The sequence below is a fragment of the Bombyx mori genome, chromosome 19 (genome assembly GCF_030269925.1).
Source record: "Bombyx mori chromosome 19, ASM3026992v2".
Lineage (NCBI taxonomy): Eukaryota > Metazoa > Arthropoda > Insecta > Lepidoptera > Bombycidae > Bombyx > Bombyx mori.
Window position 1 is genome coordinate 5,202,706 of NC_085125.1, and position 24,925 is coordinate 5,227,630.

A 24,925-nucleotide genomic window follows, 5' to 3' on the forward strand; every position below is an offset into this window, starting at 1 on the left:
GATTAGAAAATTTATCAGGGATTATCATATGGAATTGTTTGTAATTAAAGAGGTTTTTATGAACAGTTCATGCAGAAATCAAGATCTTGTTATCTGTAATTTAATGTCTCCTTGTTTCAACATAAATTTGTAACACAGCTATGTGAGCTACCGAAGCTTACAAACGTCACAATGGTAAGTGATTAAACATCCGACTTGATTATAGTTTCATATTATTTTATGATAAAGTTGCATTTATCTTTGGGGAAACCAAAATGCAAGCTAGCAACATATACTACATAACTTGACACTAAATATACATAGTAGTACATAAGTGATACTATTTAGTACCATATAGTAAATTATAGACTTAATTAAAAAGGGTTTTTCAATAGAGACGCGCGAACTTTGACAGCTCATAGCGGCCATCTTGGTAAAGCGATAGCTGTCACATTTGGAATGAACACTTAATATCTAGTCGTGAAATTTCACCATGGAACGCTAAACACTTCAACAAAGCGTAGAAATTGTTAAAATTTATCATAAAAACAGTGCTCTATTCGCCTAACTTTCCGTGCATTGCGTCCAATTTATGGCGTTCATAGCAGTACTGCAGAGTCCATAATCCGTCGTTTAAGACAACAGGGTCGTTGATCGATAAAGCAGTACCTACATGTACGTTAAGAAACGCAAGATCGTTAAAGAATATTGTTGCCGTTCGGGACAATGTGAGAGAAAAAACCAGACAATCCATTTCGCATCGGCCGCCAGAGCTGGGTCTTTCTACGATATCAACTTAGTGGATTTTGCGTCGAGATTTGAGTTTTCATCCATGCAAAGTCCAGTTAACCCAAATAAAACCCAACGACCACAGAGAGACCGTGTATTCGCTGATTGAGCTTTAGAGCATTTGGCTGCTGAACCTGCTTTCGGAAAAAAAATCTTCAATGATGAGTCTCATTTCCGGTTGAATGGATTTGTTAACAAACAAATTGCCGGATTTGGAGCTACGAAAATCCACGGGAGATTCAGATGCCTTTACACTGAAAAAGTCACTACTTGGTGTGGATTTTGGTCCAGCGGTATCGTCGGCCCTTAAATCTCCGAAGATGCGCAAGGAACCGCGTTCACTGTCGATGGCGATCGATATCGGACGATGATAACAAACTTTTTGTGGCATAGGATAGATCTCACACATGTGGTTCCAACAGGACGACGCCACTTGCCATACAGCACGGAAAACGTTAAATTTATTGGATGAGAAATTCGAAGGCTTCGTCATCCCGCGTGGTGGCGACATCAACTGGCCACCGAGATCGTGTGACTTAACATGGCTCGACTACTTTCTGTGGGGCTACGTGAAATCTCTAGTCTATGCAACCACAGTCTGAAGGCCAACATAACTCGCGCTCTTCGTGAAATTGAACCCCATTTATACGAAGATGTCACACAAAATTGGCCCACCTACAGCGGAGTCACAGCGGCCATTTAGCTTAAATTATATTCCATATATTTTATGTCATCGAATGCCCTTTAAAAAAAAAGTGGCAATATCGCATAAACAGGTTTAATTTTTAATTTTTAAGTTCAATCGCTCTTAACGAAAAACCTTTTACATACACACAAGTATTGAACGTGCTTATTTCAATAAGTCAGTTTATGTCAATGTAGTTAAAGCTTACCTAACAAAATGTGTTGAGATTCACGCTTCTCTTTGAGTAATAAAGAAATTAATCGATTCCCACATTCTATCAATCATCCTTCTCACCTACTTTTAACTTTAACACGGTAATAGAAACTATGTTCTCATATTTAGGTGAAGCATATACTCTTGTCATGGTTATTGACTTTGGCAACAAGTGTGGTTGCGTACAAAAACCCGCACTATGTGACCGGTCGTTCTGTCAACGTGCATCTTTTCGAATGGAAATGGAACGACATTGCTGACGAGTGTGAGCGATTCTTGGGACCTAGAGGCTTTGGAGGAATACAGGTATTTATCGAACTTCCTGAATTATGATTAAGTGAGCCTACACACACCATTTTGTGGAAGACTGAAAATATTTACTTAACGTCTAGTATCTTTACTAACATCCAAGGGTAGCAAACATACTTACCTACATGTCACTTTATATAAATGGCAAGAGGACGAGAGCTGAAAAAATACTATTACGATCAGATGATGGGGATTTGGTAATGTTATCTCGGAATAGGTCAAGAGACCTGACCAATACTTATTGAGTACTATGATTTTATTAATTAAGGCTTAATGTCTCGTATTTAGGGAAGGTGAAATTAAAGTTTTTTGTTATTATGAAATATTTAATTAATATTATCCGAGTAACGATGACTACGCCATCAATTAACATTCTCCGGTCTAGTACTTTCTTGAATAATGTAATGTTCTAAGAATGCGCGTTTCCAACGTTTATTTAGATATCGCCCCCCAACGAGAATGTTGTGCTATGGACATACAACAGACCCTGGTGGGAGAGATACCAGCCGATTTCATATGAGCTAGTAACTCGCTCAGGAAATGAAAGGCAATTCGCTGATATGGTGAGGAGATGCAATGCTGCTGGAGTTAGGTAAATAACAGATAGATTACCTAAAGATTGAAATATGGGTTTAGTTTCGGATTAAAACGTTTTAAAGTGATTGAAGTTTTAAAGTCGTCGTGGCCTAACGGATAAGACGTCCGGTGCATTCGTGTTGAGCGATGCACCGGTGTTCGAATCTCAGGCGGGTACCAATTTTTCTAATGAAATACGTACTCAACAAATGTTCACGATTGATTTCCACGGAGAAGGAATAACTTCGTGTAATAAAAATGAAACCCGCAAAATTATAATTTGCGTAATTACTGGTGGTAAGACCTCTTGTGAGTCCGCGCGGGTGGGTACCACCACCCTGCCCATTTCTGCCGTGAAGCAGTCATGCGTTTCGGTTTGAAGGGTGGGGGAGCCGTTGTAACTATACTTGAGACCTTAGAACTTACATCTCAATGTGGGTGGCGCATTTACGTTCTGGATGTCTATAGGCTCCAGTAACTACTTAACACCAGGTGGGCTGTGAGCTCGTCCACCCATCTTAGCAATAAAAAAAAATTGAGTGGGTCATTTTTTGCGTAACAAACCCTGCTAAAAATATATGATATATTGAGAGAGCGGTACCATTGGCACATGCTAGTTTAAATATGTATATAAAAAGATCTCCATTTCCGAAAAGTGATAGGTATTTTACATGAAAACCCCTATACATTATGTCCGATAGGATTTACGTGGACGCCGTCATTAATCATATGACTGGCGAACCTCCAGAGAATATCGGGACTGCGGGTAACACTGCTGTTTACCGGGAATGGTATTACCCTGCTGTTCCATACCGAGCGGAACATTTCAACTGGCCTCACTGTGTTATTGATGGTTCTGACTACGTCAATGACGCTTTGAGGGTGAGTGAGACACAAATATTTGATAAAAAGTTAATTATTATCTTTAGCAGTAAAGGTGCCAGATTCGTTGATGGTTCCCGTCATCTCTACCTTTTCTCTGTCTCTGTGATATCGCTTTTTTAGATTACAACTCCCTCTATTCTAGAGCAATAAAAGTGTGTTTTGTTAAATTTCGTACCTTTAATTCTTTAATTTAGGCCTTTAATCTTTATTCATAAATTGAGCTAAATTTAAAATGAAGCCATCATCGTATGAAATATAAATCTAGTTCTAAATACTTTGTACCCATTCGCATGAACAATAGTAACAAATGAGCGCTGAGGTTAAATATAACCCATAGTATGGTTGAAACATGAATCAGTAAGAAGTATTGTGAAAATAATAATTATTTTCTAGGTACGCAACTGTGAGCTGGTAGGCTTGAAGGATCTCAATCAAGCTAATGAGCACACCAGAAACATGATTGTCAATTTTATGAACAAACTCATTGACTTAGGTGTCGCCGGATTTAGGTAATTTAACAGGTTTAGGTTTTACTGGTGGTAGGACCTCTTGTGATCACTGGTGGTAGGACCTCTTGTGAGTCCGCACGGGTAGGTACCACCTCCAATTTCAGCCGTGAAGCAGTAATGCGTTCCGGTTTGAAGGGTGGGGCAGCCGTTGTAACTATACTGAGACCTTAGAACTTATATCTCAAGGTGCGTGGCCCATTTACGTTGTAGATGTCTATGGGCTCTAGTAACCACTTAACACCAGGTGGGCTGTGAGCTCGTCCACACATCTATGCAATAAAAAATAAATAAATAAAAGGTTTTTTTCATCATTAATCAAGTTGGTGTACTTTTAGAGCTGTCGTTAGAAAAAAATGGTTTGTACATTATAATCGGTAACATTTCAGGATTGACGCAGCAAAACACATGTGGCCTGAGGATCTGCTTATTATTTACAATCGTTTGAACAATCTTAACACTGCCCACGGCTTTCCGTCCAACGCTCGGCCCTACATCTATCAGGAAGTCATTGACTACGGCGGTGAGGCAATCAGTAGGGACGAGTACACTCCTATTGGTGCTGTAACCGAATTCAAGGCCGGCATGGAACTTAGCAGAGCATTCAGAGGGAATAATCAACTTCGTTGGTTATCAAGCTGGGGAACGCAATGGGGCCTTTTAGCCCACAGTGACTCCTTAACTTTTATTGACAATCACGATAACGAAAGGGGACACGGAGGTGGAGGAGGAGTCCTCACGTACAAAGAACCACGTCCATACAAAGCCGCTATCGCTTTCCTACTTGCTCATCCGTACGGAGAGCCCCAGATAATGAGTAGTTTCCTGTTTTGGGATTCAGAGATCGGACCACCTATGGATCATTCGGGAAATATTATATCACCTGCTATCAACTCGGTGAGTGCGTATTGATAAGAGAAGTTTTCATGAAATATATCATAAGCTGGTATAATGTTATTTTATATTATCGAAAGGAATCAAAGATAATCTTTTGTTAGCACGCATTGTTATATAAAGATAGTATAAAAAATATTATAAGAATTATTCTATATTATTATTCTAATGTACCTACTCTACATTGGGATTTATTATCATCATCATCATCATCAGCCTTTATCTGCCCACTGCTGGACATAGGCCTTCCCCAATGCCTTCCACATAATGCGGTCCTCCGCCTTCCGCATCCAACGACTTCCCGCCGTGCGCACTAAGTCGTCAGTCCACCTGGTTGGAGGACGCCCCACGCTCCTTATACCCATCCGTGGCCTCCATTCGAGGACTTTCCTCCCCCACCTGGCGTCGCTGGCTCGACAGATGTGACCGGCCCATTGCCACTTCAGCCTGCTAACTTTGAGAGCTATGTCGTCGACTTTGGTTCTCCGTCGAATTTCTTCGTTCCGGATTTTGTCCCTTAGAGAAATACCTAGCATAGCTCTCTCCATCGCCCGCTGTGCGACTCTTAACTTATGGGATTTATTAAGTGAAATATAATGAGATCGAAACCGATATAATTAATGGTTCAATTGAAGATTTACGTGACCCACGCTCAAGATCATCTTCACATCACTACGGTGCTACAATGAACGTTTTTCATCCACTGATATTTTTTGTGAGAAAAGATAATAGAATTTCATTAATTTCATCAATTTAATGTAATCATATCTAACCTGGACAAAAACCAGCTATCCATCATAAACTTTTAAACGACATAAAATAATCAGTAAGACAATAGTTATTTATAGTCATAATACCATCGCAGCAACCCTGGCTAATTCATTTTTATCTATTAAATGACGACTAATTTGTTTAATTTAGTAATTTTTTAATATAACTATTAACCATTGACTTCAAAAAGAAGTGCAATAGAAGTGTCTGAACTTTGCATAACAATAAATAATGGAACAATAAAAAAAAAACTAAAAAACACGCTTTTGTACAAAATCCTACAAAAAAATAGAAAATAAAATTGTAAAAAATACGTTCGAGCAAACGCAACAATTTCCAATTTGCTAAGTGAAAAAAGAAGGCGCTCAAATCAATTTGTTGTTGCCGAAAGTAAATAACGGGTTTAACTGTTTAAAATATTGAATTGTTATCGACCCTTGATAAGTACGCTAAATTTCAAGTTAATTCGAGGTTTTGAAGGGGTCAAAATCATGTTCTAAAATTCCGTTACATACTAACATAGATGCTAACATACGTTGACCCGCAGGGCTCCGTCCTCTCGCCGCTCCTATTTAGTCTATTTACTAACGACATTCCCCGATCGCCGCCGACCCAGTTAGCCTTATTCACCGACGACACGACCGTTTACTACTCGAGTAGAAACAAGTCCCTAATCGCGAGGAAACTCCTGAACGCAGCCGTAACCTTAGGACAGTGATTCCGAAAATGGCGCATAGACATCAACCCGGCGAAAAGCACTGCGGTGCTATTTCAAAGGGGAAACTCCACACGGATTTCTTCCCGGATTAGGAGGAGAAATCTCACACCCCCGATTACCCTCTTCAGCCAATCCATACCCTGGGCCAGGAAGGTTCAAGCACCTGGGTATCACCCTGGATGCATCCATGACATTCCGCCCCCATATAAAATCCGTCCGCAACCGCGTTGCGTTTCTTCTCGACAGACTCTACCCCATGATCTGTAGGCGGAGTAAAATGTCCCTTCGGAACAAGGTGACACTTTACAAAACTTGCATAAGGCCCGTCATGATTAACGCAGTCATGACGGGCCTTATGCAAGTTTTGGTGTTCGCTCACGCGGCCCGCACACACATAGACACCTTCCATTCCCTACAATCCCGCTTTTGTAGGCTAGCCGTCGGAGCTCCGTGGTTCGTGAGAAATGTTGACCTACACAACGACCTGGGCCTCGAATCAATCAGGAAACACATGAATTCAGTTTCGGAACGGTACTTCGATAAGGCTATGTGCGTCATGATAATCGCCTTATCGTTGCCGCAGCTGACTACTCCCCGAATCCTGATCACACAGGAGCCAGTCACCGTCGACGCTCTAGACACGACCTTACGGATCCATCAGATCCAGTAACCCTTGCATTAGACACCTTTAACTCTAACACTAGGAGTAGGGACCCCGGTAATCGTACTCGTTGAATTCGGCAAACAGTTTGACTTGCAACCTAACCTAAACATCAGCACGCCGAGTTTCTCGCCGTAACTTCTCAGCGGGTCGCGATTCCAATCCGGTAGTAGATTCATTCGCGAAACAGCTACTCGTGAGTCGTGAAGTCTCCTTTGGAGGCGCTCGGGTAGCTGTTAGCAAATCCCACCCCTCCCCGCTGAGCCTTTGCTCTCCCGCCTGCCCTGGTAAAGCTGGAAAGGTCACCGAGCCACCAGTAGCTTCTCAAACATAAAAAAACTAACATACGAATGGAACTAATAAAAGCGTATTAAAAAAGACTGATTATTAAATAAAAGTACCTACTGATATTAAATTTCAGGATGGAACCTGCGGTAACGGTTGGGTTTGCCAACACCGCTGGAGACAGATTTACAGCATGGTCGCCTTTAGGAACGTGGCAGGAAACACTGATGTCGTTGAGTGGTGGGATAATGGCAGTAATCAGATTGCCTTCTGTCGAGGCACTAAAGCTTTTATTGCTTTCAATAACGACCGTTGGGACCTTAATCAGAGTTTGCAGGTTAGTTTTCAGTTTAGAAGTAAGTATACCTGATTTACATTTCTGCGTTTGATTGGATTCATACTTGTATGTTTTGTAAATAATGCTTTTTACTCAATTTAGTTTTCTTCGATGATCAGCTCTACGCACATATTACCTGGAAGTTGCTTTTGTGCATTTTGCTTAAATAATTAATAATAAATACTTTTCTTGCTTTATATATTTCAAGTGGAACTATGCATTTCCGCCTTTGATAGCCAAAAATCTACATAATAGTCGCTAAGCAGTTAGCGAATCCTTAAAAATCGTTAATAGTATCCTCCCTTCCTATCCATTCTCATCCATGGCTTCGCTATTTCGCTCCTTAACAAACATTATGGGTTAGTCATTACTCTCTGCAACTAATTCTTAAATCTAATTGTCTGACAATGGGCGACAGAAAGCAGTTTAGTGTAACCGTAGAACATGAAGGGTCTACTGCCTATCTAAATTAACAAAAAAATATTTTACAGACTTGTCTTCCAGCGGGTAGTTACTGCGACGTGATATCTGGCAGTAAAATTGGTAGTTGGTGTCAAGGTAAAACCGTGACTGTTCAGAGCGACGGACGAGCTCAAATTCAAGTGGGTGCCAACGATTATGACATGATGCTGGCCATCCATGTTGGACCCGAGGTGATTTACTAAGAATATTTTACTTTTTATTGGTTTATTATGTAATAGACGCTGGTAGTGTTTGCGTGACTAGCTTGAGTCGCAGATTAAAGGACGCCTTGTCCACCCAGCAAGTTTGTCATTTATTTTTCTAGAAAACACACTATACGTAAAAGATGGAGTATGTATAATGCGCACGATTGAGAGTCCACTGCATTTCATTATTATTTATGTGGCCCATGTCACGATCACAGAGCGTCTATATTTGATAATATTATTATATAAAAAAACATCTATTTCTTAGTCTATGTCTTAGACAACATTTTAAATCCAAATTTCAGTGTTCACAGTTTTTACTTGTAGGGTAATTTTTTTAAGCGTATTTGTCTTCACCATTAGATCTTTGGCACGTTCTACAGTTTTAGCCTTGTGACGAATTTCAAGATTCGACGTGTTATCGAATGATGGACGAATCCAAAACGAAGACTAAATTCCTCTTAATTCGTTATAAAATCCAAGATATAACTTGCCTTAAAAATCTAGTTAGGACCTGTATTCCGCATATAACTAATTTCTATTATTTAAAATAAACTTACTAAAATACACGATTTAATGTAAATAATAATAAAAAAATCCTCAGCAATTAAAATTTCTGTAAAAAAGTATGGCAACATATAATAAATGCAATTTAAAAAAAATGCAAGTTATTAAAATATTTGTAAGCGAGGCCAAGCAAAGTATAACTCCTTTTTGTATGTTTGTTTGCGGAACTGGCTACACCCCTCTCAGCTCACCATTAAGCCCGTAATCATCACGACGTGGATGGCGGCACCCAACTTGAGATATGCGGTTGAAGTCTAAATTGTATTGTATAACGGTTGTCCCAACCTGCAAACCAGAATACATGACTCCTTCGTTTTTTTTTTTTTTTTTCCTACCTAAGCTGATAGCCCTAGCGGCTATGTCAGCGTAACCCTAACTTTAGTAGGTGAGCTCACGGGGCTCAAACCTGACGATGTTGCTAACACGAACCCTAGCAAGAGCCGTGCTTCGCAGAATCTACCACCGGATCGGAAACGCGACCCACTGAGAAGATCCGGCGAGAAACTCAGTGGGCTGTGTCTGAGAGTTAATTTACTCGTCGAGCCCTTCGTCGCAAGCGACGGGTTCGACGAGAACGGTGACCGGTGCTTGAAGTACCTAAAAGCACCGTTAGTGGATCGGGAGGATCCGAGATGACGTGTTTTGGGCGACGTCGACTGCTTTCCATTTTGTCCGCAGGATCGGGAATGTAGTTACCGGCGGCCACGATGAGAGGGTTCTCGTGTCGTGGCGCTTTATCGAAGTGGCGCATGGACGCCGACTGAAGATACTTACTGATGGACTCTAAGTCCAGGTCGTCATGGACGTCGACGTTCCTGACGAACCACGGGGCTTCGACGGCTATCCTGCAAAAACGGGATTGAATGATTTGGAATGATTTTAAGTGTATGCGGGCCGCGTGAGCGAACACTACACTTGCATAGGTCATGACGGGGCGTATGCAAGTTTTGTAGAGTGTCACCTTATTTCTAAGGGACACTTTACTTCTCCTACATATCATCGGATAGAGACGTCCTAGAATGAAGGCGGCACGGTCGCGTACCGTCTTGATGTGGGGGCGGAATGTCATCCTACTGTCGAGGGTGACGCCTAAATATTTGACCTTCGGGGCCCACGGTATGGGCTGGTCGAACATCGTGATTGGGCGAACGGCGGGGGCGGAGGTGTTGACGCGCCTAGTCGGGAGGGGGATGCTCAGTGTGGTGCTCGGAGGGCGACCCCTTTTGAAGAGCACCGCTGTGCTTTTCGTGGGGTTGATGTCGATGCGCCACTTCCGGAACCACTGTCCCATGGTGGTAGCTGCGGTCTGAAGTCGTCGATGAAGCAACGCCTTCTTCCTACACGAGTAGTAGATGGCGGTGTCATCGGCGAAGAGCGCCAGATGGGTCTCCGGAGACCGGGGTATATCATTGATATACAAACTAAATAGTAACGGGGAGAGGGCGGAGCCTTGCGGGACTCCGGCTGTGACGTGACGGGGCCGGGAACGCGTTCCCTCGACTCGATATCGGAACGAACGGTTCGACAAGTAGTCTCGTATGATGAGCACGAGTCTGTCTGGCACTCCCATGTTATACAGTTTGTATATCAAACCGTTGTGCCAGACTTTGTCGAACGCCTTCGCTATATCGAAGAAGAGGGACTCCTTCGTGGTAAAAGGCAGAATGTTGAGACCGACCCTTGCGTGCCTATCATCAAATGTTATTATGCCGATTGGTGATCGCAGGCCGCTGATATGATACCGCCGAACTCTGCTATGTAAATACTATTTTCCGGGGAATTCCTCAGTCACCTTTTGCGATACACACCGGAAAAGATTTAGAAGTATTAGAGTGTACTTTAAACTGTGTAATTTAAACAACCCCGTCCGTCCCGCGTTTCCGTTATATTTCCTCTACATTTATATTATAGGTAACTTGTGTTTTGTTTTTTTTCAGAGTCGCATATGATAACGAAGACGAAGATAATGTAACCCCAAAAGCTATTGAAATCTTTTTTTAAATAAAAACTATTTTGAGTTCCTTTACGCTTTTTTTCTGATTAGGTTTTAAATTACCACGATTTTTTTATACCTCAGGAGAGCTGTTTTAAGTAGGTATTATCTACCAATAAAATGCCTTATAGGTATAATCATACGTATAATAATTAATAATAAGTAAAATGTAATATCTATAACAAGACAATATACCGAACCAGGTATAAACCGACGGTTGTCGTAACGACATCGCCCAGAGTTGATGAACTGTTGAAAAATAATTGAAATAATGTTCAATCCTTTTATTTTTTTAAATTTGTAATGGCGACATTTCTCCGCCGTTAGCCCCATCATTCTCTTTGGCCAGCCCATACCGTGGGCCTCGAAGGTCAAATACCTAGGCGTCACCCTCGACAGAGGGATGACATTCCGTCCCCACATTAAAACGGTACGCGACCGTGCCGCGTTTATACTAGGACGACTCTACCCAATGCTTCGTAGTCGAAGCAAACTGTCCCTCCGTAATAAGGTAACTCTCTACAAAACTTGCATACGCCCCGTCATGGCGTATGCAAGCGTAGTGTTCGCTCACGCGGCCTGCACCCACTTGAAATCCCTTCAGGTTATTCAATCCCGATTCTGCAGGATAGCCGTCAGAGCACCATGGTTCCTGAGGAACGTGGATCTCCACGATGACCTGGAGCTCAACTCCGTTAGTAAGTATCTACAGTCGGCATCGCTGCGCCACTTTGAGTAGGCGGCACGACATGAGAACCCTCTTGTCGTGACCGCTGGAAACTACATACCCGACCCTGTAGACCGAATGGTAAACCGTCGACGTCGCCTAAAGCACGTCATTACGGGTCCTCCTGATCCATTAACGGTACTTTTAAGCACCGCAAGCACCGGTCACCGTCCTCGTCGAACCCGTCGCTTGCGACGGAGGGCTCGACGAGCGAATTAGCCCATAGACAGCCCACTGAGTTTCTCGCCGGATCTTCTCAGTGGGTCGCGTTTCCGATCCGGTGGTAGATTCTGCGGAGCACGGCTCTTGCTAGGGTTCGTGTTAGCAACGTTGTCAGGTTTGAGCCCCGTGAGCTCACCTAATAGTTAAGGTTACACTGAAATAGCCTCTCAAGGCTATCAGCTTAGGTAGGAAAAAAAAAGCACCTGTTGTTGGCAGTTGCGGCAAATCTTTTAGCATAATATCATAAATTAACCGTAATATTTAGAGATGGTCACGCAACAGTCACAATATTCAATTAAAATTCTCGGAACGACCTTCGTATAAGGACACAACAGTTATCTTTTCAAAAACCACTCGATCAGAAAAGTAATTTTGCACCGAGCATTTATTATGGAATTCGAATAGTCGAAATTATTTAGATCAATGGATCACAATCACACAATTATTACCTAAGCTGCAGCGGCTACACTCTTCGTATCAAGTTGCGTGACTGGTCCGGCCGGTGCAGCCCCGCTAGCCCGACGCCCGCGCCTCCATTCCGCCGGCAACGGCGCGGCGCGCCCCCATTCGTCGCCATGGCTCTGCGCTCGCAGCTACTACGCAACGGTACGTTTCTGACATTTTATATTTCAATTCAATAACAATTAACCAACAATAATTTTCCTCACTTTTAGTTGATCTCTTAATATTATATTAAACTGAAAGATACCGATTTTGCGTGTTCTATGAACTTTCGTGTGTTTGTGTTGTTTTAATATTTTATACTGCTTGTTATCATGTAAATTAACATAAGGCTGTATAAGGTGGCTGTGATAAAACATGAATGTTTTGCTGAACTAAATGTTATAGGAATTTGTGCTATAGTAAAATAAAATATAGGTATACAAGTAATTTTATTTTAAGGAAATGTCATACATATTGTAAAATTGTTCTAATAATGCTTACCTAAGTAAATTCATAGTGTTACATGAATAACTCTAGGCGCTAATTTAATACGATTCTTACGTTAAAATGGCGCGTCTTTGTCGAGTAACAAATAAAGTATACCTAAACCTATAAAGTATGTATGTACCTACATGCCTATTAATATTTTGGCAGAGTCCATTCCACAGATTATAGTATTCGTAAAATTTATTGACTTTAATGATGAAAATAAGTAACAGAGACAGGAAGATATTTGTTAATGCAAAAATAATACATTTGTTTCAAAATTACATACTATCTACATATTTGCTTTTTTCCCTACCTATTCTAGAGGGTTCCTCTCGAGGGGTTATGCTAGATTCACCGAGCGAGACATTATCTGCAATGATTATAGACTACAACGGCAATGAACATGTGCCGTATGCCGTATTGTTACACAGACCTTGAAAAAAAAACGTTTAGCACGTTACCAGCTTTGCTTGTGCCCTATCAGCATTCAACTTTGAAACATCGCGGTTGAAAACAAGGACAATCGCTCAATACAATGAATGCATTTATTGTTTTAATGATAAAATAATTAGAATGCGTTGTTTTTTTGACAAGTTTAGAAAGTTTAGTCTTTATACTTCGTCACCATTTCACGTGTATACATATAATAATATATACTAGACGATGACTAGGTATAAGAATTTTGGAACAATTACCACAACAAAACAACCACTTGTTACGATTTTTTACGAAACGTATGTATTTTTAGGGTTCGCCCAGTAATCGAAATTCAATCATATTCACTGGCACCTCCAAGAATTAGAATTTAGATGCATTTTGTGTTCTGTTCTGTTTTGTCACTGACAATGAGATTTTATAATAAATTACTCTTTTCTTATTTATTTATTGAAAGCATTGTAAATTTAAATTAGGTTAGGTAGGTATAAGTAGCAGAATATATCACTTCACTGACTTTTATCTTCTGAAGAAACTAAAACTGATTTGATATTATATATTTTTACTAAAATACAGAATCTAATTTGAATCTACAAAAAAAAAAAAAACGGAAGACAAACAGAGAAGTAAATGGTATTAAAATGTATTGTATTTTAATATTTAATAGAAATAAAAAGGTATTTCCGAAGGACTGACGTCTCTATGCATATATTTTTTTCTGAAAATTTTTTGACTACACTTCTTTTATTTTTTCAGTACTGAATGGCACTCAAGTTCGTCATTTACACGAAGTGAAGAGGCAAGAAAGAGCTGGTGTAGCTAAGCTCCGAGATGTGTTAGAGGACCGCTTGCAAGAAATCAAGAGGGCTAAGACTTGGAAACATGAGAGGGTGCTCACATCGCCGCAAGACACTAAGGTGAGTGATTACGCAATTATCGATGTTAAAAGTGCAGGCCAATTTTCAATACCCAGTGCTTTTAAAAAAAACTATCAAAATAGAACCTGACAAAGCTGAACGTTGATATGAAGCGAATGTATGCGAAGTATTATAGAACTCGGGATTTGACCCTCGTGTTACAAGGTTCGTACAATCTCAATCGTTACAACCTCATGTTACAAAAAAAAAAAACAATCATTGAAAGACTGGAAAACTTGACAACGTGTGAAACAAAAAAAAAAGAAACAATATGAATTCAATTTCGAAACACATGTTATTTATTGTTAAAATTACTCGCGGTCACGTGTGCTCATCAAAATTACTGTTAACAGGTAAAACCGTATAAAGTTCTATACAACTAACGTTTATTAAGTTGTTGACGCTCTTCGTATTTCAGCGTCTTGACATTCATTCCATTGCACATTACCTGATAAGAATGGCTTCGCGAAAACTTTGATTACGTAATACAAATAGTCAGTTAAGTAAGTAGTAGTGTGACATTGTGTGTCATTGAAAATACAATGAAGATACAAGACAATCATGTTTTTATTAGTCAACAAAAATACTATAACTAAAATGCTTTTGCCTACGTTTACTAATTAGATTCCTAGAATTAGGTATACTAATTAGATTCCTCTGCTTTTCTTTTTTTTTTCTTTTTAAGTGTGGCAATTAGTTTTTTGCGTCGCCATTGTCGATTATTTAAAGATCTCCAATAATTATTAAGAACGAACAAATATTCTGTTTTATGAAATGTTATATTATGAGTCGAAATGAGATGAAGTTGATTAAATCAATACTTTAATCAATTAGTATGTAATTAAAAGAAACTAGATGAAGTGAAATGAAATAAACTTTCAGTTGTTATTTATTGAGACGTTTTCCTTGGACTTTTTGAAAGAACCCGAGAAGCCACGTCCATGGGCTTTATTTCATTTTCGCACATTTGTGCAAATTCAGAGTTGTTAAACAGTTAATAAACCACTGCTATTACACATTTAAACCTGCAGAAACATTAAGTTAACAAAATAAAACAGTTTAAATAACTGCGCTCCTCGCGTTCCCGCCAAAATACCCTCAAGCCTCAAAGTGACTCGAAGTTGCCAGTAAAGGCCTTTACTTCGAGCGAATCGATCGGGTGCATAAACAAAAACGTAGTATGATATTTAAAAAAGTATTAAACAAGATTTTTTTTTATTGCCTTTGTAGGCAGACGGGCATACGGCCCACCTGATGGTGAGTGGTTACCGTCGCCCATGGACTTCAGCAATGCCAGGAGCAAAGCCAAGCCGCTGCCTACCGCTAAAATTGTCTTGTGCATTATGTATGTATGCCTAAAAAGGTTTACACCTAAAAATTTTCTATTTAGAACGATATATTTGCCAATTCGTTTTTAGGAATTATTATTAAAATATCGTTCCAAATTCATATACACACATTTTTTTTGATTCACAGGTGCGGGTCCAAGGTGCTCAAGGAGAATTCCTGAACTTCTGTGCCAACAACTATTTAGGCTTATCGGTAAGTAGATTAAAACTTTTTTAATTAAAAGTTAACGGCAGCTTAAATTTATTGAGGTATTTTTTTTTAAATTATATTATCTGTACTATTGAATATATGCGCTACATTAAACTTATCAAGAAATTTAAAACATGTTGCAGAATCATCCTGAAGTCGTTGAAGCGGCTAGAGAGGGTTTGAAGAAATATGGCGCCGGCTTGAGCTCAGTGAGATTTATCTGCGGTACTCAAAGTATACACAAGGTATATTTTTCCTATTGTTTCTTTGTATTATTTTCTCTATTTCGACTACCACATGTTCCAATAGTATATATGTGCGATAATCATTACTGCCACTCAAAAGGTTTTTGTTATTAATCACAAATGTAGCATTCGAAATTCAATCATTTAATCTGTAGTCCCCGTCTCGAGAAGCTATAAATTTTGTAAACACACATTCTGGGGTTCACAACCTTGGGATCAAATATAAAAAAGTCACTTTTATATGTTTTATTTTATTTTAATTTTTATAGGGATATAAGTTTGTTAACCTAATCGGCGAAAATAACACAAACAAACTGAGACGCAATCGAGAGTCGAATGATAACACTGTCAGCATCAGCGTGAGCATAGCTACTTCAAAACTAGAGGCCCAAATGTTTACATTTCATGAGTTAGACGCGTTCCATTACTACGAAACACTAGAGTAGACGATAACGCTAATATAACCCGACCAAATGAAATGCTCAGTAGCTTAGTATTACACGTATGTAACTATCGGCTTAATGAATTTGGGTTTATTTGTGGTTGATTGAATTGTCGCTATGTAATAACATAACTTAGTAGAAGTTCTATGTTTACAAAATTTATAGCTTCTCGTCACGGAGACAATAGTTTGTTTCAAACAATACACCTATGGATATCGATCGTTAACAATTTTCTCAATGAAGAGGAGGTAGCTTCGAAGTTAATCTGTCGTTAAATTAATCTGTAAGCTTCGGAATATAATGTCTATTGTGGGACTTTTTGGCGGGAACGCGAGGAGTGAAGTGTGATTTGTTTTATTTTGTCTATGTAGTGTTTCTTCAGGTTTAAATGTGTAATAACGGTGGCTTATTAACTGTTTAGAATCTGTGGAAGTGTACAAATATGGGAAAATGAAACGAAAGCCGCTGAACGTAACTTCTCGGGATCCTCCAAAAGTCCACTGACAAAGTTTCAGTAAATGACCACTATTTTACTGAGATTATATTTCATCCCATATCCGCCCATCTCATTTCATTTCGTTTTCATTCTATTTCATTTCATGCCATTTTTCATATTAATCATCTTCATTTCATAATATCATCTTTCATATAAAAAAGTTTTCATTAAAATTAAAATAAGATTTGACCTAAAGGTCTGTTACCAGGTCATAAAATCCCTTAAAAAAATTAATTACATCGGTAATACCATTTATTCAAAATCAGTACATAGGTAACTTAATTAATTGTAACAATTTGTTTTGGTGTTGGTCACCGTACGATATATAATATTAATTTTTATATTTTTCCTCATCTAAAAATAAAATTTGACTCTGTAATATTAGACAGGACGGCAATTAAACTTAATATTCTACATATAGCGGCCTCGATCTGCCTATGAGCACAACTGAATCATACTCATACTCATACGAGACAAGAGAAGGGAAATCCGAATTCCAAACACATTTACTTGCTATCACTGTTACAATGAGACGAAGTTCTTTGACGTGTATTTAAAAAAAAAATCAAAACAATATACTTTTGGAAAATCCTTTTTTTTATTCCGCTATGTTATATATTTTGTACTGATGCAATTTCACCATGTAAGAGTAGCAAATCGTAAACAAAACGTGATCATTTCGTGATAAGACAGTGCCTTTAGCAGCTCAGGGGACACAGTTTCAGCTAAACCGCTGGGTTAATTTTCGACCATGCTTACTAAATCCAGGAGCTAGAGAACCGCCTGTCTCAGTTCCACGGCCGCGAAGACACAATCCTTTACGGGTCTTGTTTCGACGCCAACGCAGGCCTGTTCGAGTCCATGCTGACGCCTGAAGACGCGGTGTTCTCGGACGCTTTGAACCACGCGTCCATAATAGACGGGATCAGGCTATGCAAGGCGCAGAAATACCGATACCCTCACAGAGATTTGACCGGTAAGAAAACACGAAACAAAAGCGTCCTTATCGACATGTCTTAAACACTCGTACTAACGACTCTTACTCAACTGGTTCTTACTGCGTTTTTCATATTTGGTGAGTTCCAGATGTTTGGTTGTTTTTAAGCAAAATTATTTATTTATTTATCTATATATTAATACGTGAAGTAAAAACTTTGTACCCCTTTTTACGAAAAGGACGGAGGAGTATGGAATTTCCCTCACTTTAGAGAATATACAGGAGTGCAGAATATAATTTTTTTTTTCAAATTGTGCATAAACATACTTTAAATCAATAAAAAAAAACATTACACACACTACCATCTATTTGACACACATACCTACGCTTATACACACTTTTGTTTAATGTTAAAATCAAATTGAGAATAGATTAATATTGTATATCTTTAATATTATTTATCTATAGTGTAGCCTTGGCGAAATTTGTTATTACAGAAGTCTATGATAGTATTTGACAATAAACCCATAGTAATGTTCAAACTTATAATTTCAATTAATTATATAGTCGAATTTCGACAAGCAGCCGACCACTAGTCTATTATAGTTGTGTCAACAAAGCGATCAACACGACAGAAGATCGACGAATTGACAAGGAGTCACGTGACAAATGTCACCTCAATTATAAGTTACTTACAAATCTCACTAGTCTCCTCCTTTCTAGTCCGTTTTTTGGTTATACCCATGGATCTCGATAACTCGCACCGACAACATAGGTACCTATACACATTTTCAAAATACATTTCTAAATTGAACTCTAGATTCCATGCGCTAGATAACCTGAATATTTAAAGTAAAGTACCTAAACAACTTTCCTTTCCCATTTCAAACTATATGATATAATGCTATGAGTATTGTAGAAGACTATTAGATCAGTCTTCTGAATTATTAGACTACGGACTATCGACATCACGTTAATATTCATTATATAGCGCCAGAGACGGTCTTGGTGTGCAACAAAAACTCATTTCTTTATATAGCCTATTATAAAAAAAACATTTTCCCACAGAATTGGAGCACTTGTTAGCGCACAGCGAAGCAAGAATCAAGCTTATAGTAACAGACGGAGTATTCTCTATGGACGGGACTGTGGCTCCAATAAAAGGTCTGAGGGATCTGGCGGATAAATACAGAGCTTTATTAGTAGTTGATGACAGCCATGCGACCGGCTTCTTCGGGGAAACTGGCCGGTAAGTGTTGGTAAAAGTTATGGTCTTGATTAAAACTGAGACCTTAGAACTCTTGTATCACGATGGCGGCATTTACAGTTGTAGATGTCTATGGGCTCCGGTAACCACGTAATACCAGGTGGGCCGTGAGCTCGTACCATCTAAGTACCTAATAAAAATATTGTTTTTTTTTTTTTTTTTTTTTTTTTTTTTTTTATGATTGAAAGTTTACTGGTGGCCCGAAGGCCTTTCCAGTTTCACCAGGACAGGTGGGCGAGCAAAGGCTCAGCCAAGAGGGGTGGGATTTGCTAACAACTGCCCGAGCGCCTCCGAAGGAGACCTAACAACTCAAGAGCAATTGTTTCGCGAATGAATCTACTACCGGATCGGAATCGCGACCCGCTGAGAAGATCCGGCGAGAAACTCAGCGGGCTGATGCATGGGTTAGGTTGCACGTCGACCTCTTTGTCGAGTTCGACGAGTACGGTTACCGGGGTCCCTAAGCCTGCCCCTAGTATTAGAGCTGAAGGCATCTAATGCAAAGGTTATTGGATCTGATGGATCCGTAAGGACGTGTCTAGGGCGTCGACGGTGACTGGCTCCTGCATGATCAGGATTCGGGGAGTAGTCAGCGGCGGCAACGATAAGGCGATTATCATGACGCATAGCCTTATCGAAGTATCGTTCCGACGCTGACTTCATGTATTTCCGAATTGATTCGAGGCCCAGGTCGTCGTGTAGGTCAACGTTCCTCACGAACCACGGAGCCCCGACAGCTAACCTGCAAAAGCGGGATTGTAGGGATTGGAGGGTGTCTATGTGTGTGCGGGCCGCGTGAGCGAACACCACACTCGCGTAAGTCATGACGGGAAAAATATTGTTTCGAGTGGCGCCATCTATCATTACGTGTAGCCAAAATATCTGTCATGATTACGGTACTATGAGAGACGTGGTAGGACCTCTTGTGAGTCCGCCCGGGTAGGTACCACCGCCCCGCCTATGTCTGCCGTGAAGCAGTAATGCGTTTCGGTTTAAAAGCTGGCGCAGCCGTTGTAACTATACTAAGACCTTAGAACTTATATCTCAAGGTGTGTGGCGCATTTACATTGTAGATGTCTATGGGTTCCAGTAACCACTTAACACCAGGTGGGCTGTGAGCTCGTCCACACACCTAGGCAATAAAAAAAAAAACACCATCAGGCGGGACGTATTTTTTTTATTGCCCTTGTAGGCAGACGAGCACACGGCCCATCTGATGGTGAGTGGTTATCGTCACACATGGACTTCAGCAATGCCAAGGGCAGAGCGAAGCCGCTGCCTACGTTGCTCGTCTTGCTTGCTATGCTCATCATCATCATCATCCTGCCCTTCTCCCGGTCACATGGGGTCGGCGCAACATGTTTTTTCCTTTCATACTCTTCTATCATATACCATTTCTTCGCTCATTCCCCTCTTACCCATATCGTCTTTCACGCAATCCATCCATTTCTTCTTAGGTCTACCTCTTCCTCTATATCCTTCCTCATTCATAGATAACATTTTCTTACCAACCTCATTTTCATTTCGTCTCATCACATGTCTATACCATCCCAAACGCGCACTTCTCAGCTTCTCTGTCACAGGTGCCACTTTCAGACTTCCTCTAACTGACTCTAACATATTCATTCCGTATTCTATCCATTCTCGTTACTCCACACATCCATCGCAACATTCGCATCTCTGCTGCATGCAATCGCCTTGCTTGCTTGTTATGCTCGTCTACCTAAAATAGTCCCATTTCGCACAGAGGCACTGAAGAGTATTGCGGTGTTATGGGGGCGGCGGATATCATCTGTTCGACCCTGGGCAAAGCAGTGAGTGGAGCGGCTGGCGGCTATACAACCGGACCGAAAGAGCTGGTCACATTACTTAGGAACGTGTCCAGGCCCTATCTCTTCTCGAACGCCCCTCCACCTCCCGTGGTGGCAGCCTCTTTAAAGGTAAACATACCCACTATTTTTTATGTTTTTATTAATCCACGTCCCATTTGTTTCTGCCGTGATACAGGTATGGGTTTCACGACACTAGATGGAAGATCGCATTCACGTTGAAAAAATGTATTAATTACCATAAAATTGTTGCATACTTTAAAATTAAATTCGTATCTACACTAATATTATAAAGACGAAGAGTTTGTTTGTTTGAACGCGCCAATCTCAGAAAATGCTGGTCTGATTTTAAAATTGTAGATTATCAGAATCGGTTCTTGCATTCTCTAGAAATCATGTTACCATGTGAAAAATGGTCGTCAAGGTCGAAGAGGAGTTTATTACTCCTCTTTTGAAGTCGGTTAAAAGGCATGATTTTTGTACCCTAAATAGCTTCTAAACATTTATAAATATTTTCACCTTCTACGTAAATAAAGTCGCGGGTAAAATTTAGCGTTATCCCAAAGTAAGTATTCCACGCGGACGAAATCGCGGGCAAAAGCTAGTATTTGTAATTTAGCATCAGCTCTCAGATCTCATGTCCTGATGTGTGTATACATAAGATCCTTTTTATTCAGTCTCTAGACTTGGTAGAACGTAGCGGTGAACTCCGTCAACGTCTACGCCAGAACACGACAGCTTTCCGTGAAGGACTGAAGGCGGCCGGCCTCACTGTGGCCGGAGACGACCATCCCATTTGTCCGGTAATGGTTGGAGAAGCATCACTGGCTGTGGACTTGGCTTCAGGAATGTTAGGTGAGGAAAATAATTGTGTCCTTCTTTGATCATTTGAAGTCGTCGTGGCTTAAAGGATAAGATGTCCGGTGCATTCGTGTTGAGTGATGCACCCCGGTGTTCGAATCTCGCAGGCGGGTACCAATTTTCCTAATGAAATACGTACTTGACAAATGTTCACGATTGACTTCCACGGTGTAGGAATAACATCGTGTAATAAAAATCAAAACCGGCAAAATTATAATTTGCGTAATTACTGGTGGTAGAACCTCTTGTGAGTCCGCACGGGTAGGTACCACCGCCCTGCCTATTTTTGCCGTGAAGCAGTAATGCGTTTCAGTTTGAAGGGCGGGGCAGCGTTTGTAACTATACTTGAGACTTTAGAACTTATATCTCAATGTGCCGCCAGCATTTACGTTTTAGATGTCTATGGGCTCCGGTAACCGCATAGCAATAAATAAATAAAAGTTCGATCTGATCTACATGTGTGTAAGTCAATGATTACTGTTGTATAATGTAATTGACTCTTCGAGCTTATCGTCGTTGTCTAACCAAAATCGGCTATGTGCACTTTTTGAGATTTTAACTTTTTGACTTGGTGGTGGTGCTTCACTAGGGATCTTTTTAGAAGGCTCAAAGTCGCGCAGCGAGCTATGGAGAGGGCTATGCTCGGCATTTCTCTACGTGATCGAATCCGAAATGAGGAGATCCGTAGAAGAACGAAGGTTGCTGACATAGCCCGTAGAATTAGTGAACTGAAGTGGCAATGGGCCGGCCACTTAGCATGAAGAGAGGACGGTCGATGGGGCAGAAAGATCCTGGAGTGGCGACCACGTACTGGCAAGCGCAGTGTGGGACGGCCACCTACTAGATGGACCGACGACCTAGTAAAAAGCGCTGGGTCTCGTTGGATGCAGGTGGCAATGGACCGGTCGCACTGGAAATCTATTGGAGAGGCCTATGTTCAGCAGTGGACGGCGATAGGCTGAAATGATGATGATGAACTTTTTGACCTTTTCGTATAGTTCAGAGACCTATCTACCGTATAAAAAAAAACTGATGTGTTTTTTTTTTAAGTTTTAAGCTTTAATATTTATCTATGGTTTTCATTTAATATAGTTCTTAATAGTTCACCTTCATATAAAATTTTATACGAAAATATTTTTATTCGTTAATTCAAAATAGAGTTTTTGCACATAGCAGATTTTGGTTTGACAGCGACGTTAAGTCCCATGCTAGATGGCCACATACCTATAACGTCAATGGACTGAGGAAACCACGGAATATGCAAGTGAACTCGTCGTCATATCATCTTTTCGCATTTAAAGTGTACAATTTCCAAAAATATTCGAAATTCAGTTAAATCATTTGGTATCATGAATATTTTTCTCATAAATACTGTCAAAAGAGCGTAGTTTAGTATTAATTTTTTTTTTAGTTTACCTATGTTTTGACTACTATTAACAAAATTAATATATAATTTTATCATACTTTATAAGACGGATAATCTAACTGGTAAAAAATTCAAAATAAACATTGCAAAGATGATTAATATTAAAAATATCACATGTTAAACCTTTAAAACGCTCTCCTGTAAAATTAGGAAGTTTTGAGATTATACAGTTTTATTGCGAGAAGACGATATAGCAACAAAAAAGTATAAAATTCATAATGGTCGAATTTCGGCCTCGATCGATATTAATTTTCATTATTGTCTCCTCCAGAGCGTGGTGTCTACGTGGTCGCCTTCAGCTACCCCGTGGTGCCGAAGGGCGCGGCGCGAGTGCGGGTGCAACTGAGCGCGGCGCACTCGTCCGGTGACGTCACCCGAGCGGTGCAAGCCTTCGCAGAGGTCGCTAAAAACGTAGGCATCGTTAAAAATTAATATTTTAAATTTCGAAACTAATTTCTTAACGTTTTTAGGGCCATTAAAAAAAAACGGTGCGCGTGCAACTTGGTGCACGTGAATGAAGTGAAACTTCTATTTCGATGTGTAGTACTGTGTCGGTTTCTTCATTTTTCATCCTTAAATCAGATTGCTCTTGTAATAGCGAATGCTGTGTATAAGAGATGCGACATCTTCAACATTTATACTATATATTTTTTTAATTATAGATAGAAGAATATATTTTTTAAATATTTCATTAAAATATAGGACGCTACGCGTTACTAGCGCTCGCGCTGACCTATAGCGTTGTCTACGCGCATGCGTTCGAGTGCCACGCATCTACTCTCGCTCTGTATCTTTCTATTTCCCCTCCCCAGGAGCGTTAAACATTTAACGCAACCTTGTTGAAAGTCGCATTAGAAGTTTCACTTCAATAAAAGCTGACAGTTTTCTCGACATAACCTATAAAGTTGCCGTTTTATAATACTGGCCATTTTAAACGTAATTAATGTATCGCGAGCAATAAATTCTAAATTCAAATATAGTGTTGTAATTTTTTTATCAATATGGATATAATACGAATAATTATGGAGCACATGTACCGTAACGGTAGCAATGCTGCATAAATGGCTCACAACATTAATGACGTGTACGTAGTGAACTACAAACGAACGCACGACTCGTTATTGGCTTGAACGCTTTCGACACGGAAATTTTGATCTAAAAATGAACTCTATGGTCGTGTGAAAAAACCTATGAAGAGGTCGTTGGCTCACGTATATCTGACTTATTCAAGAAAGGCATTGCAAAAACCACAACTGCGTTGTCAAAGATGTATCGATAGTGATTGCAAATTTTAAATTATAAAAAAAACTTATTAAAAAAATTTATTAGCTTTCTGTATACTAAACGGCAATTTCGTAGGAAAATACCTAATATTTCTAATGGAAACTCATTAGTGACCAAAAAAGCTAAATTGAATAAAAAAAAATTTTCAACTGAAAACACACTTATCTATGTATGCGTCTATGAATGTGATTCTTTACTATTGACTTCAAATCAACAATAGGTTCTATGCTGGGTAATGTTTTTCCAGTAATAGTTTCATAGCCTACCCACTAACGATATTGCATTTGAATTAATTGTATTTTTGACATATTTATTTTATTCTAATGTAAATACAATCAAAAGGTTCTCATCCACATAATCATGTGACTGAATAAATATATTTTGTTATTAAAACACTTTGGTTTTATTTTGGTTAATGAGACTTTTCTCACATACAAATTGATTGAAGGAATCAACCACAACCGTCTGATTTTTGGTTTCATCTTAATCCCACACGGCCCTACTTCCACAATGACCCTTCGTTATGGT

General features: G+C 39.8%; 2 protein-coding genes across 2 annotated transcripts; both read left to right on the top strand.

Moving 5' to 3' along the window:
• Window positions 1-9: 9 nt before the first annotated feature.
• On the top strand, window positions 10-10,866 carry LOC110386457 (alpha-amylase 2). Its single transcript, XM_021352759.3, has 9 exons — window positions 10-174; window positions 1,796-1,972; window positions 2,416-2,567; window positions 3,253-3,433; window positions 3,830-3,945; window positions 4,332-4,839; window positions 7,408-7,608; window positions 8,100-8,261; window positions 10,781-10,866. The coding sequence occupies exons 1-9, from the start codon at window positions 172-174 to the stop codon at window positions 10,790-10,792; spliced, it is 1,512 nt and encodes a 503-aa protein (XP_021208434.1). The 5' UTR covers window positions 10-171; the 3' UTR covers window positions 10,793-10,866.
• Window positions 10,867-12,114: 1,248 nt separating this feature from the next.
• LOC101736114 (2-amino-3-ketobutyrate coenzyme A ligase, mitochondrial) lies at window positions 12,115-24,790 on the top strand. The gene is made up of 9 exons (XM_021352758.3): window positions 12,115-12,391; window positions 13,910-14,070; window positions 15,547-15,612; window positions 15,753-15,854; window positions 17,562-17,769; window positions 18,799-18,979; window positions 20,745-20,937; window positions 21,504-21,681; window positions 23,385-24,790. The coding sequence occupies exons 1-9, from the start codon at window positions 12,361-12,363 to the stop codon at window positions 23,543-23,545; spliced, it is 1,281 nt and encodes a 426-aa protein (XP_021208433.1). The 5' UTR covers window positions 12,115-12,360; the 3' UTR covers window positions 23,546-24,790.
• Window positions 24,791-24,925: the final 135 nt, after the last annotated feature.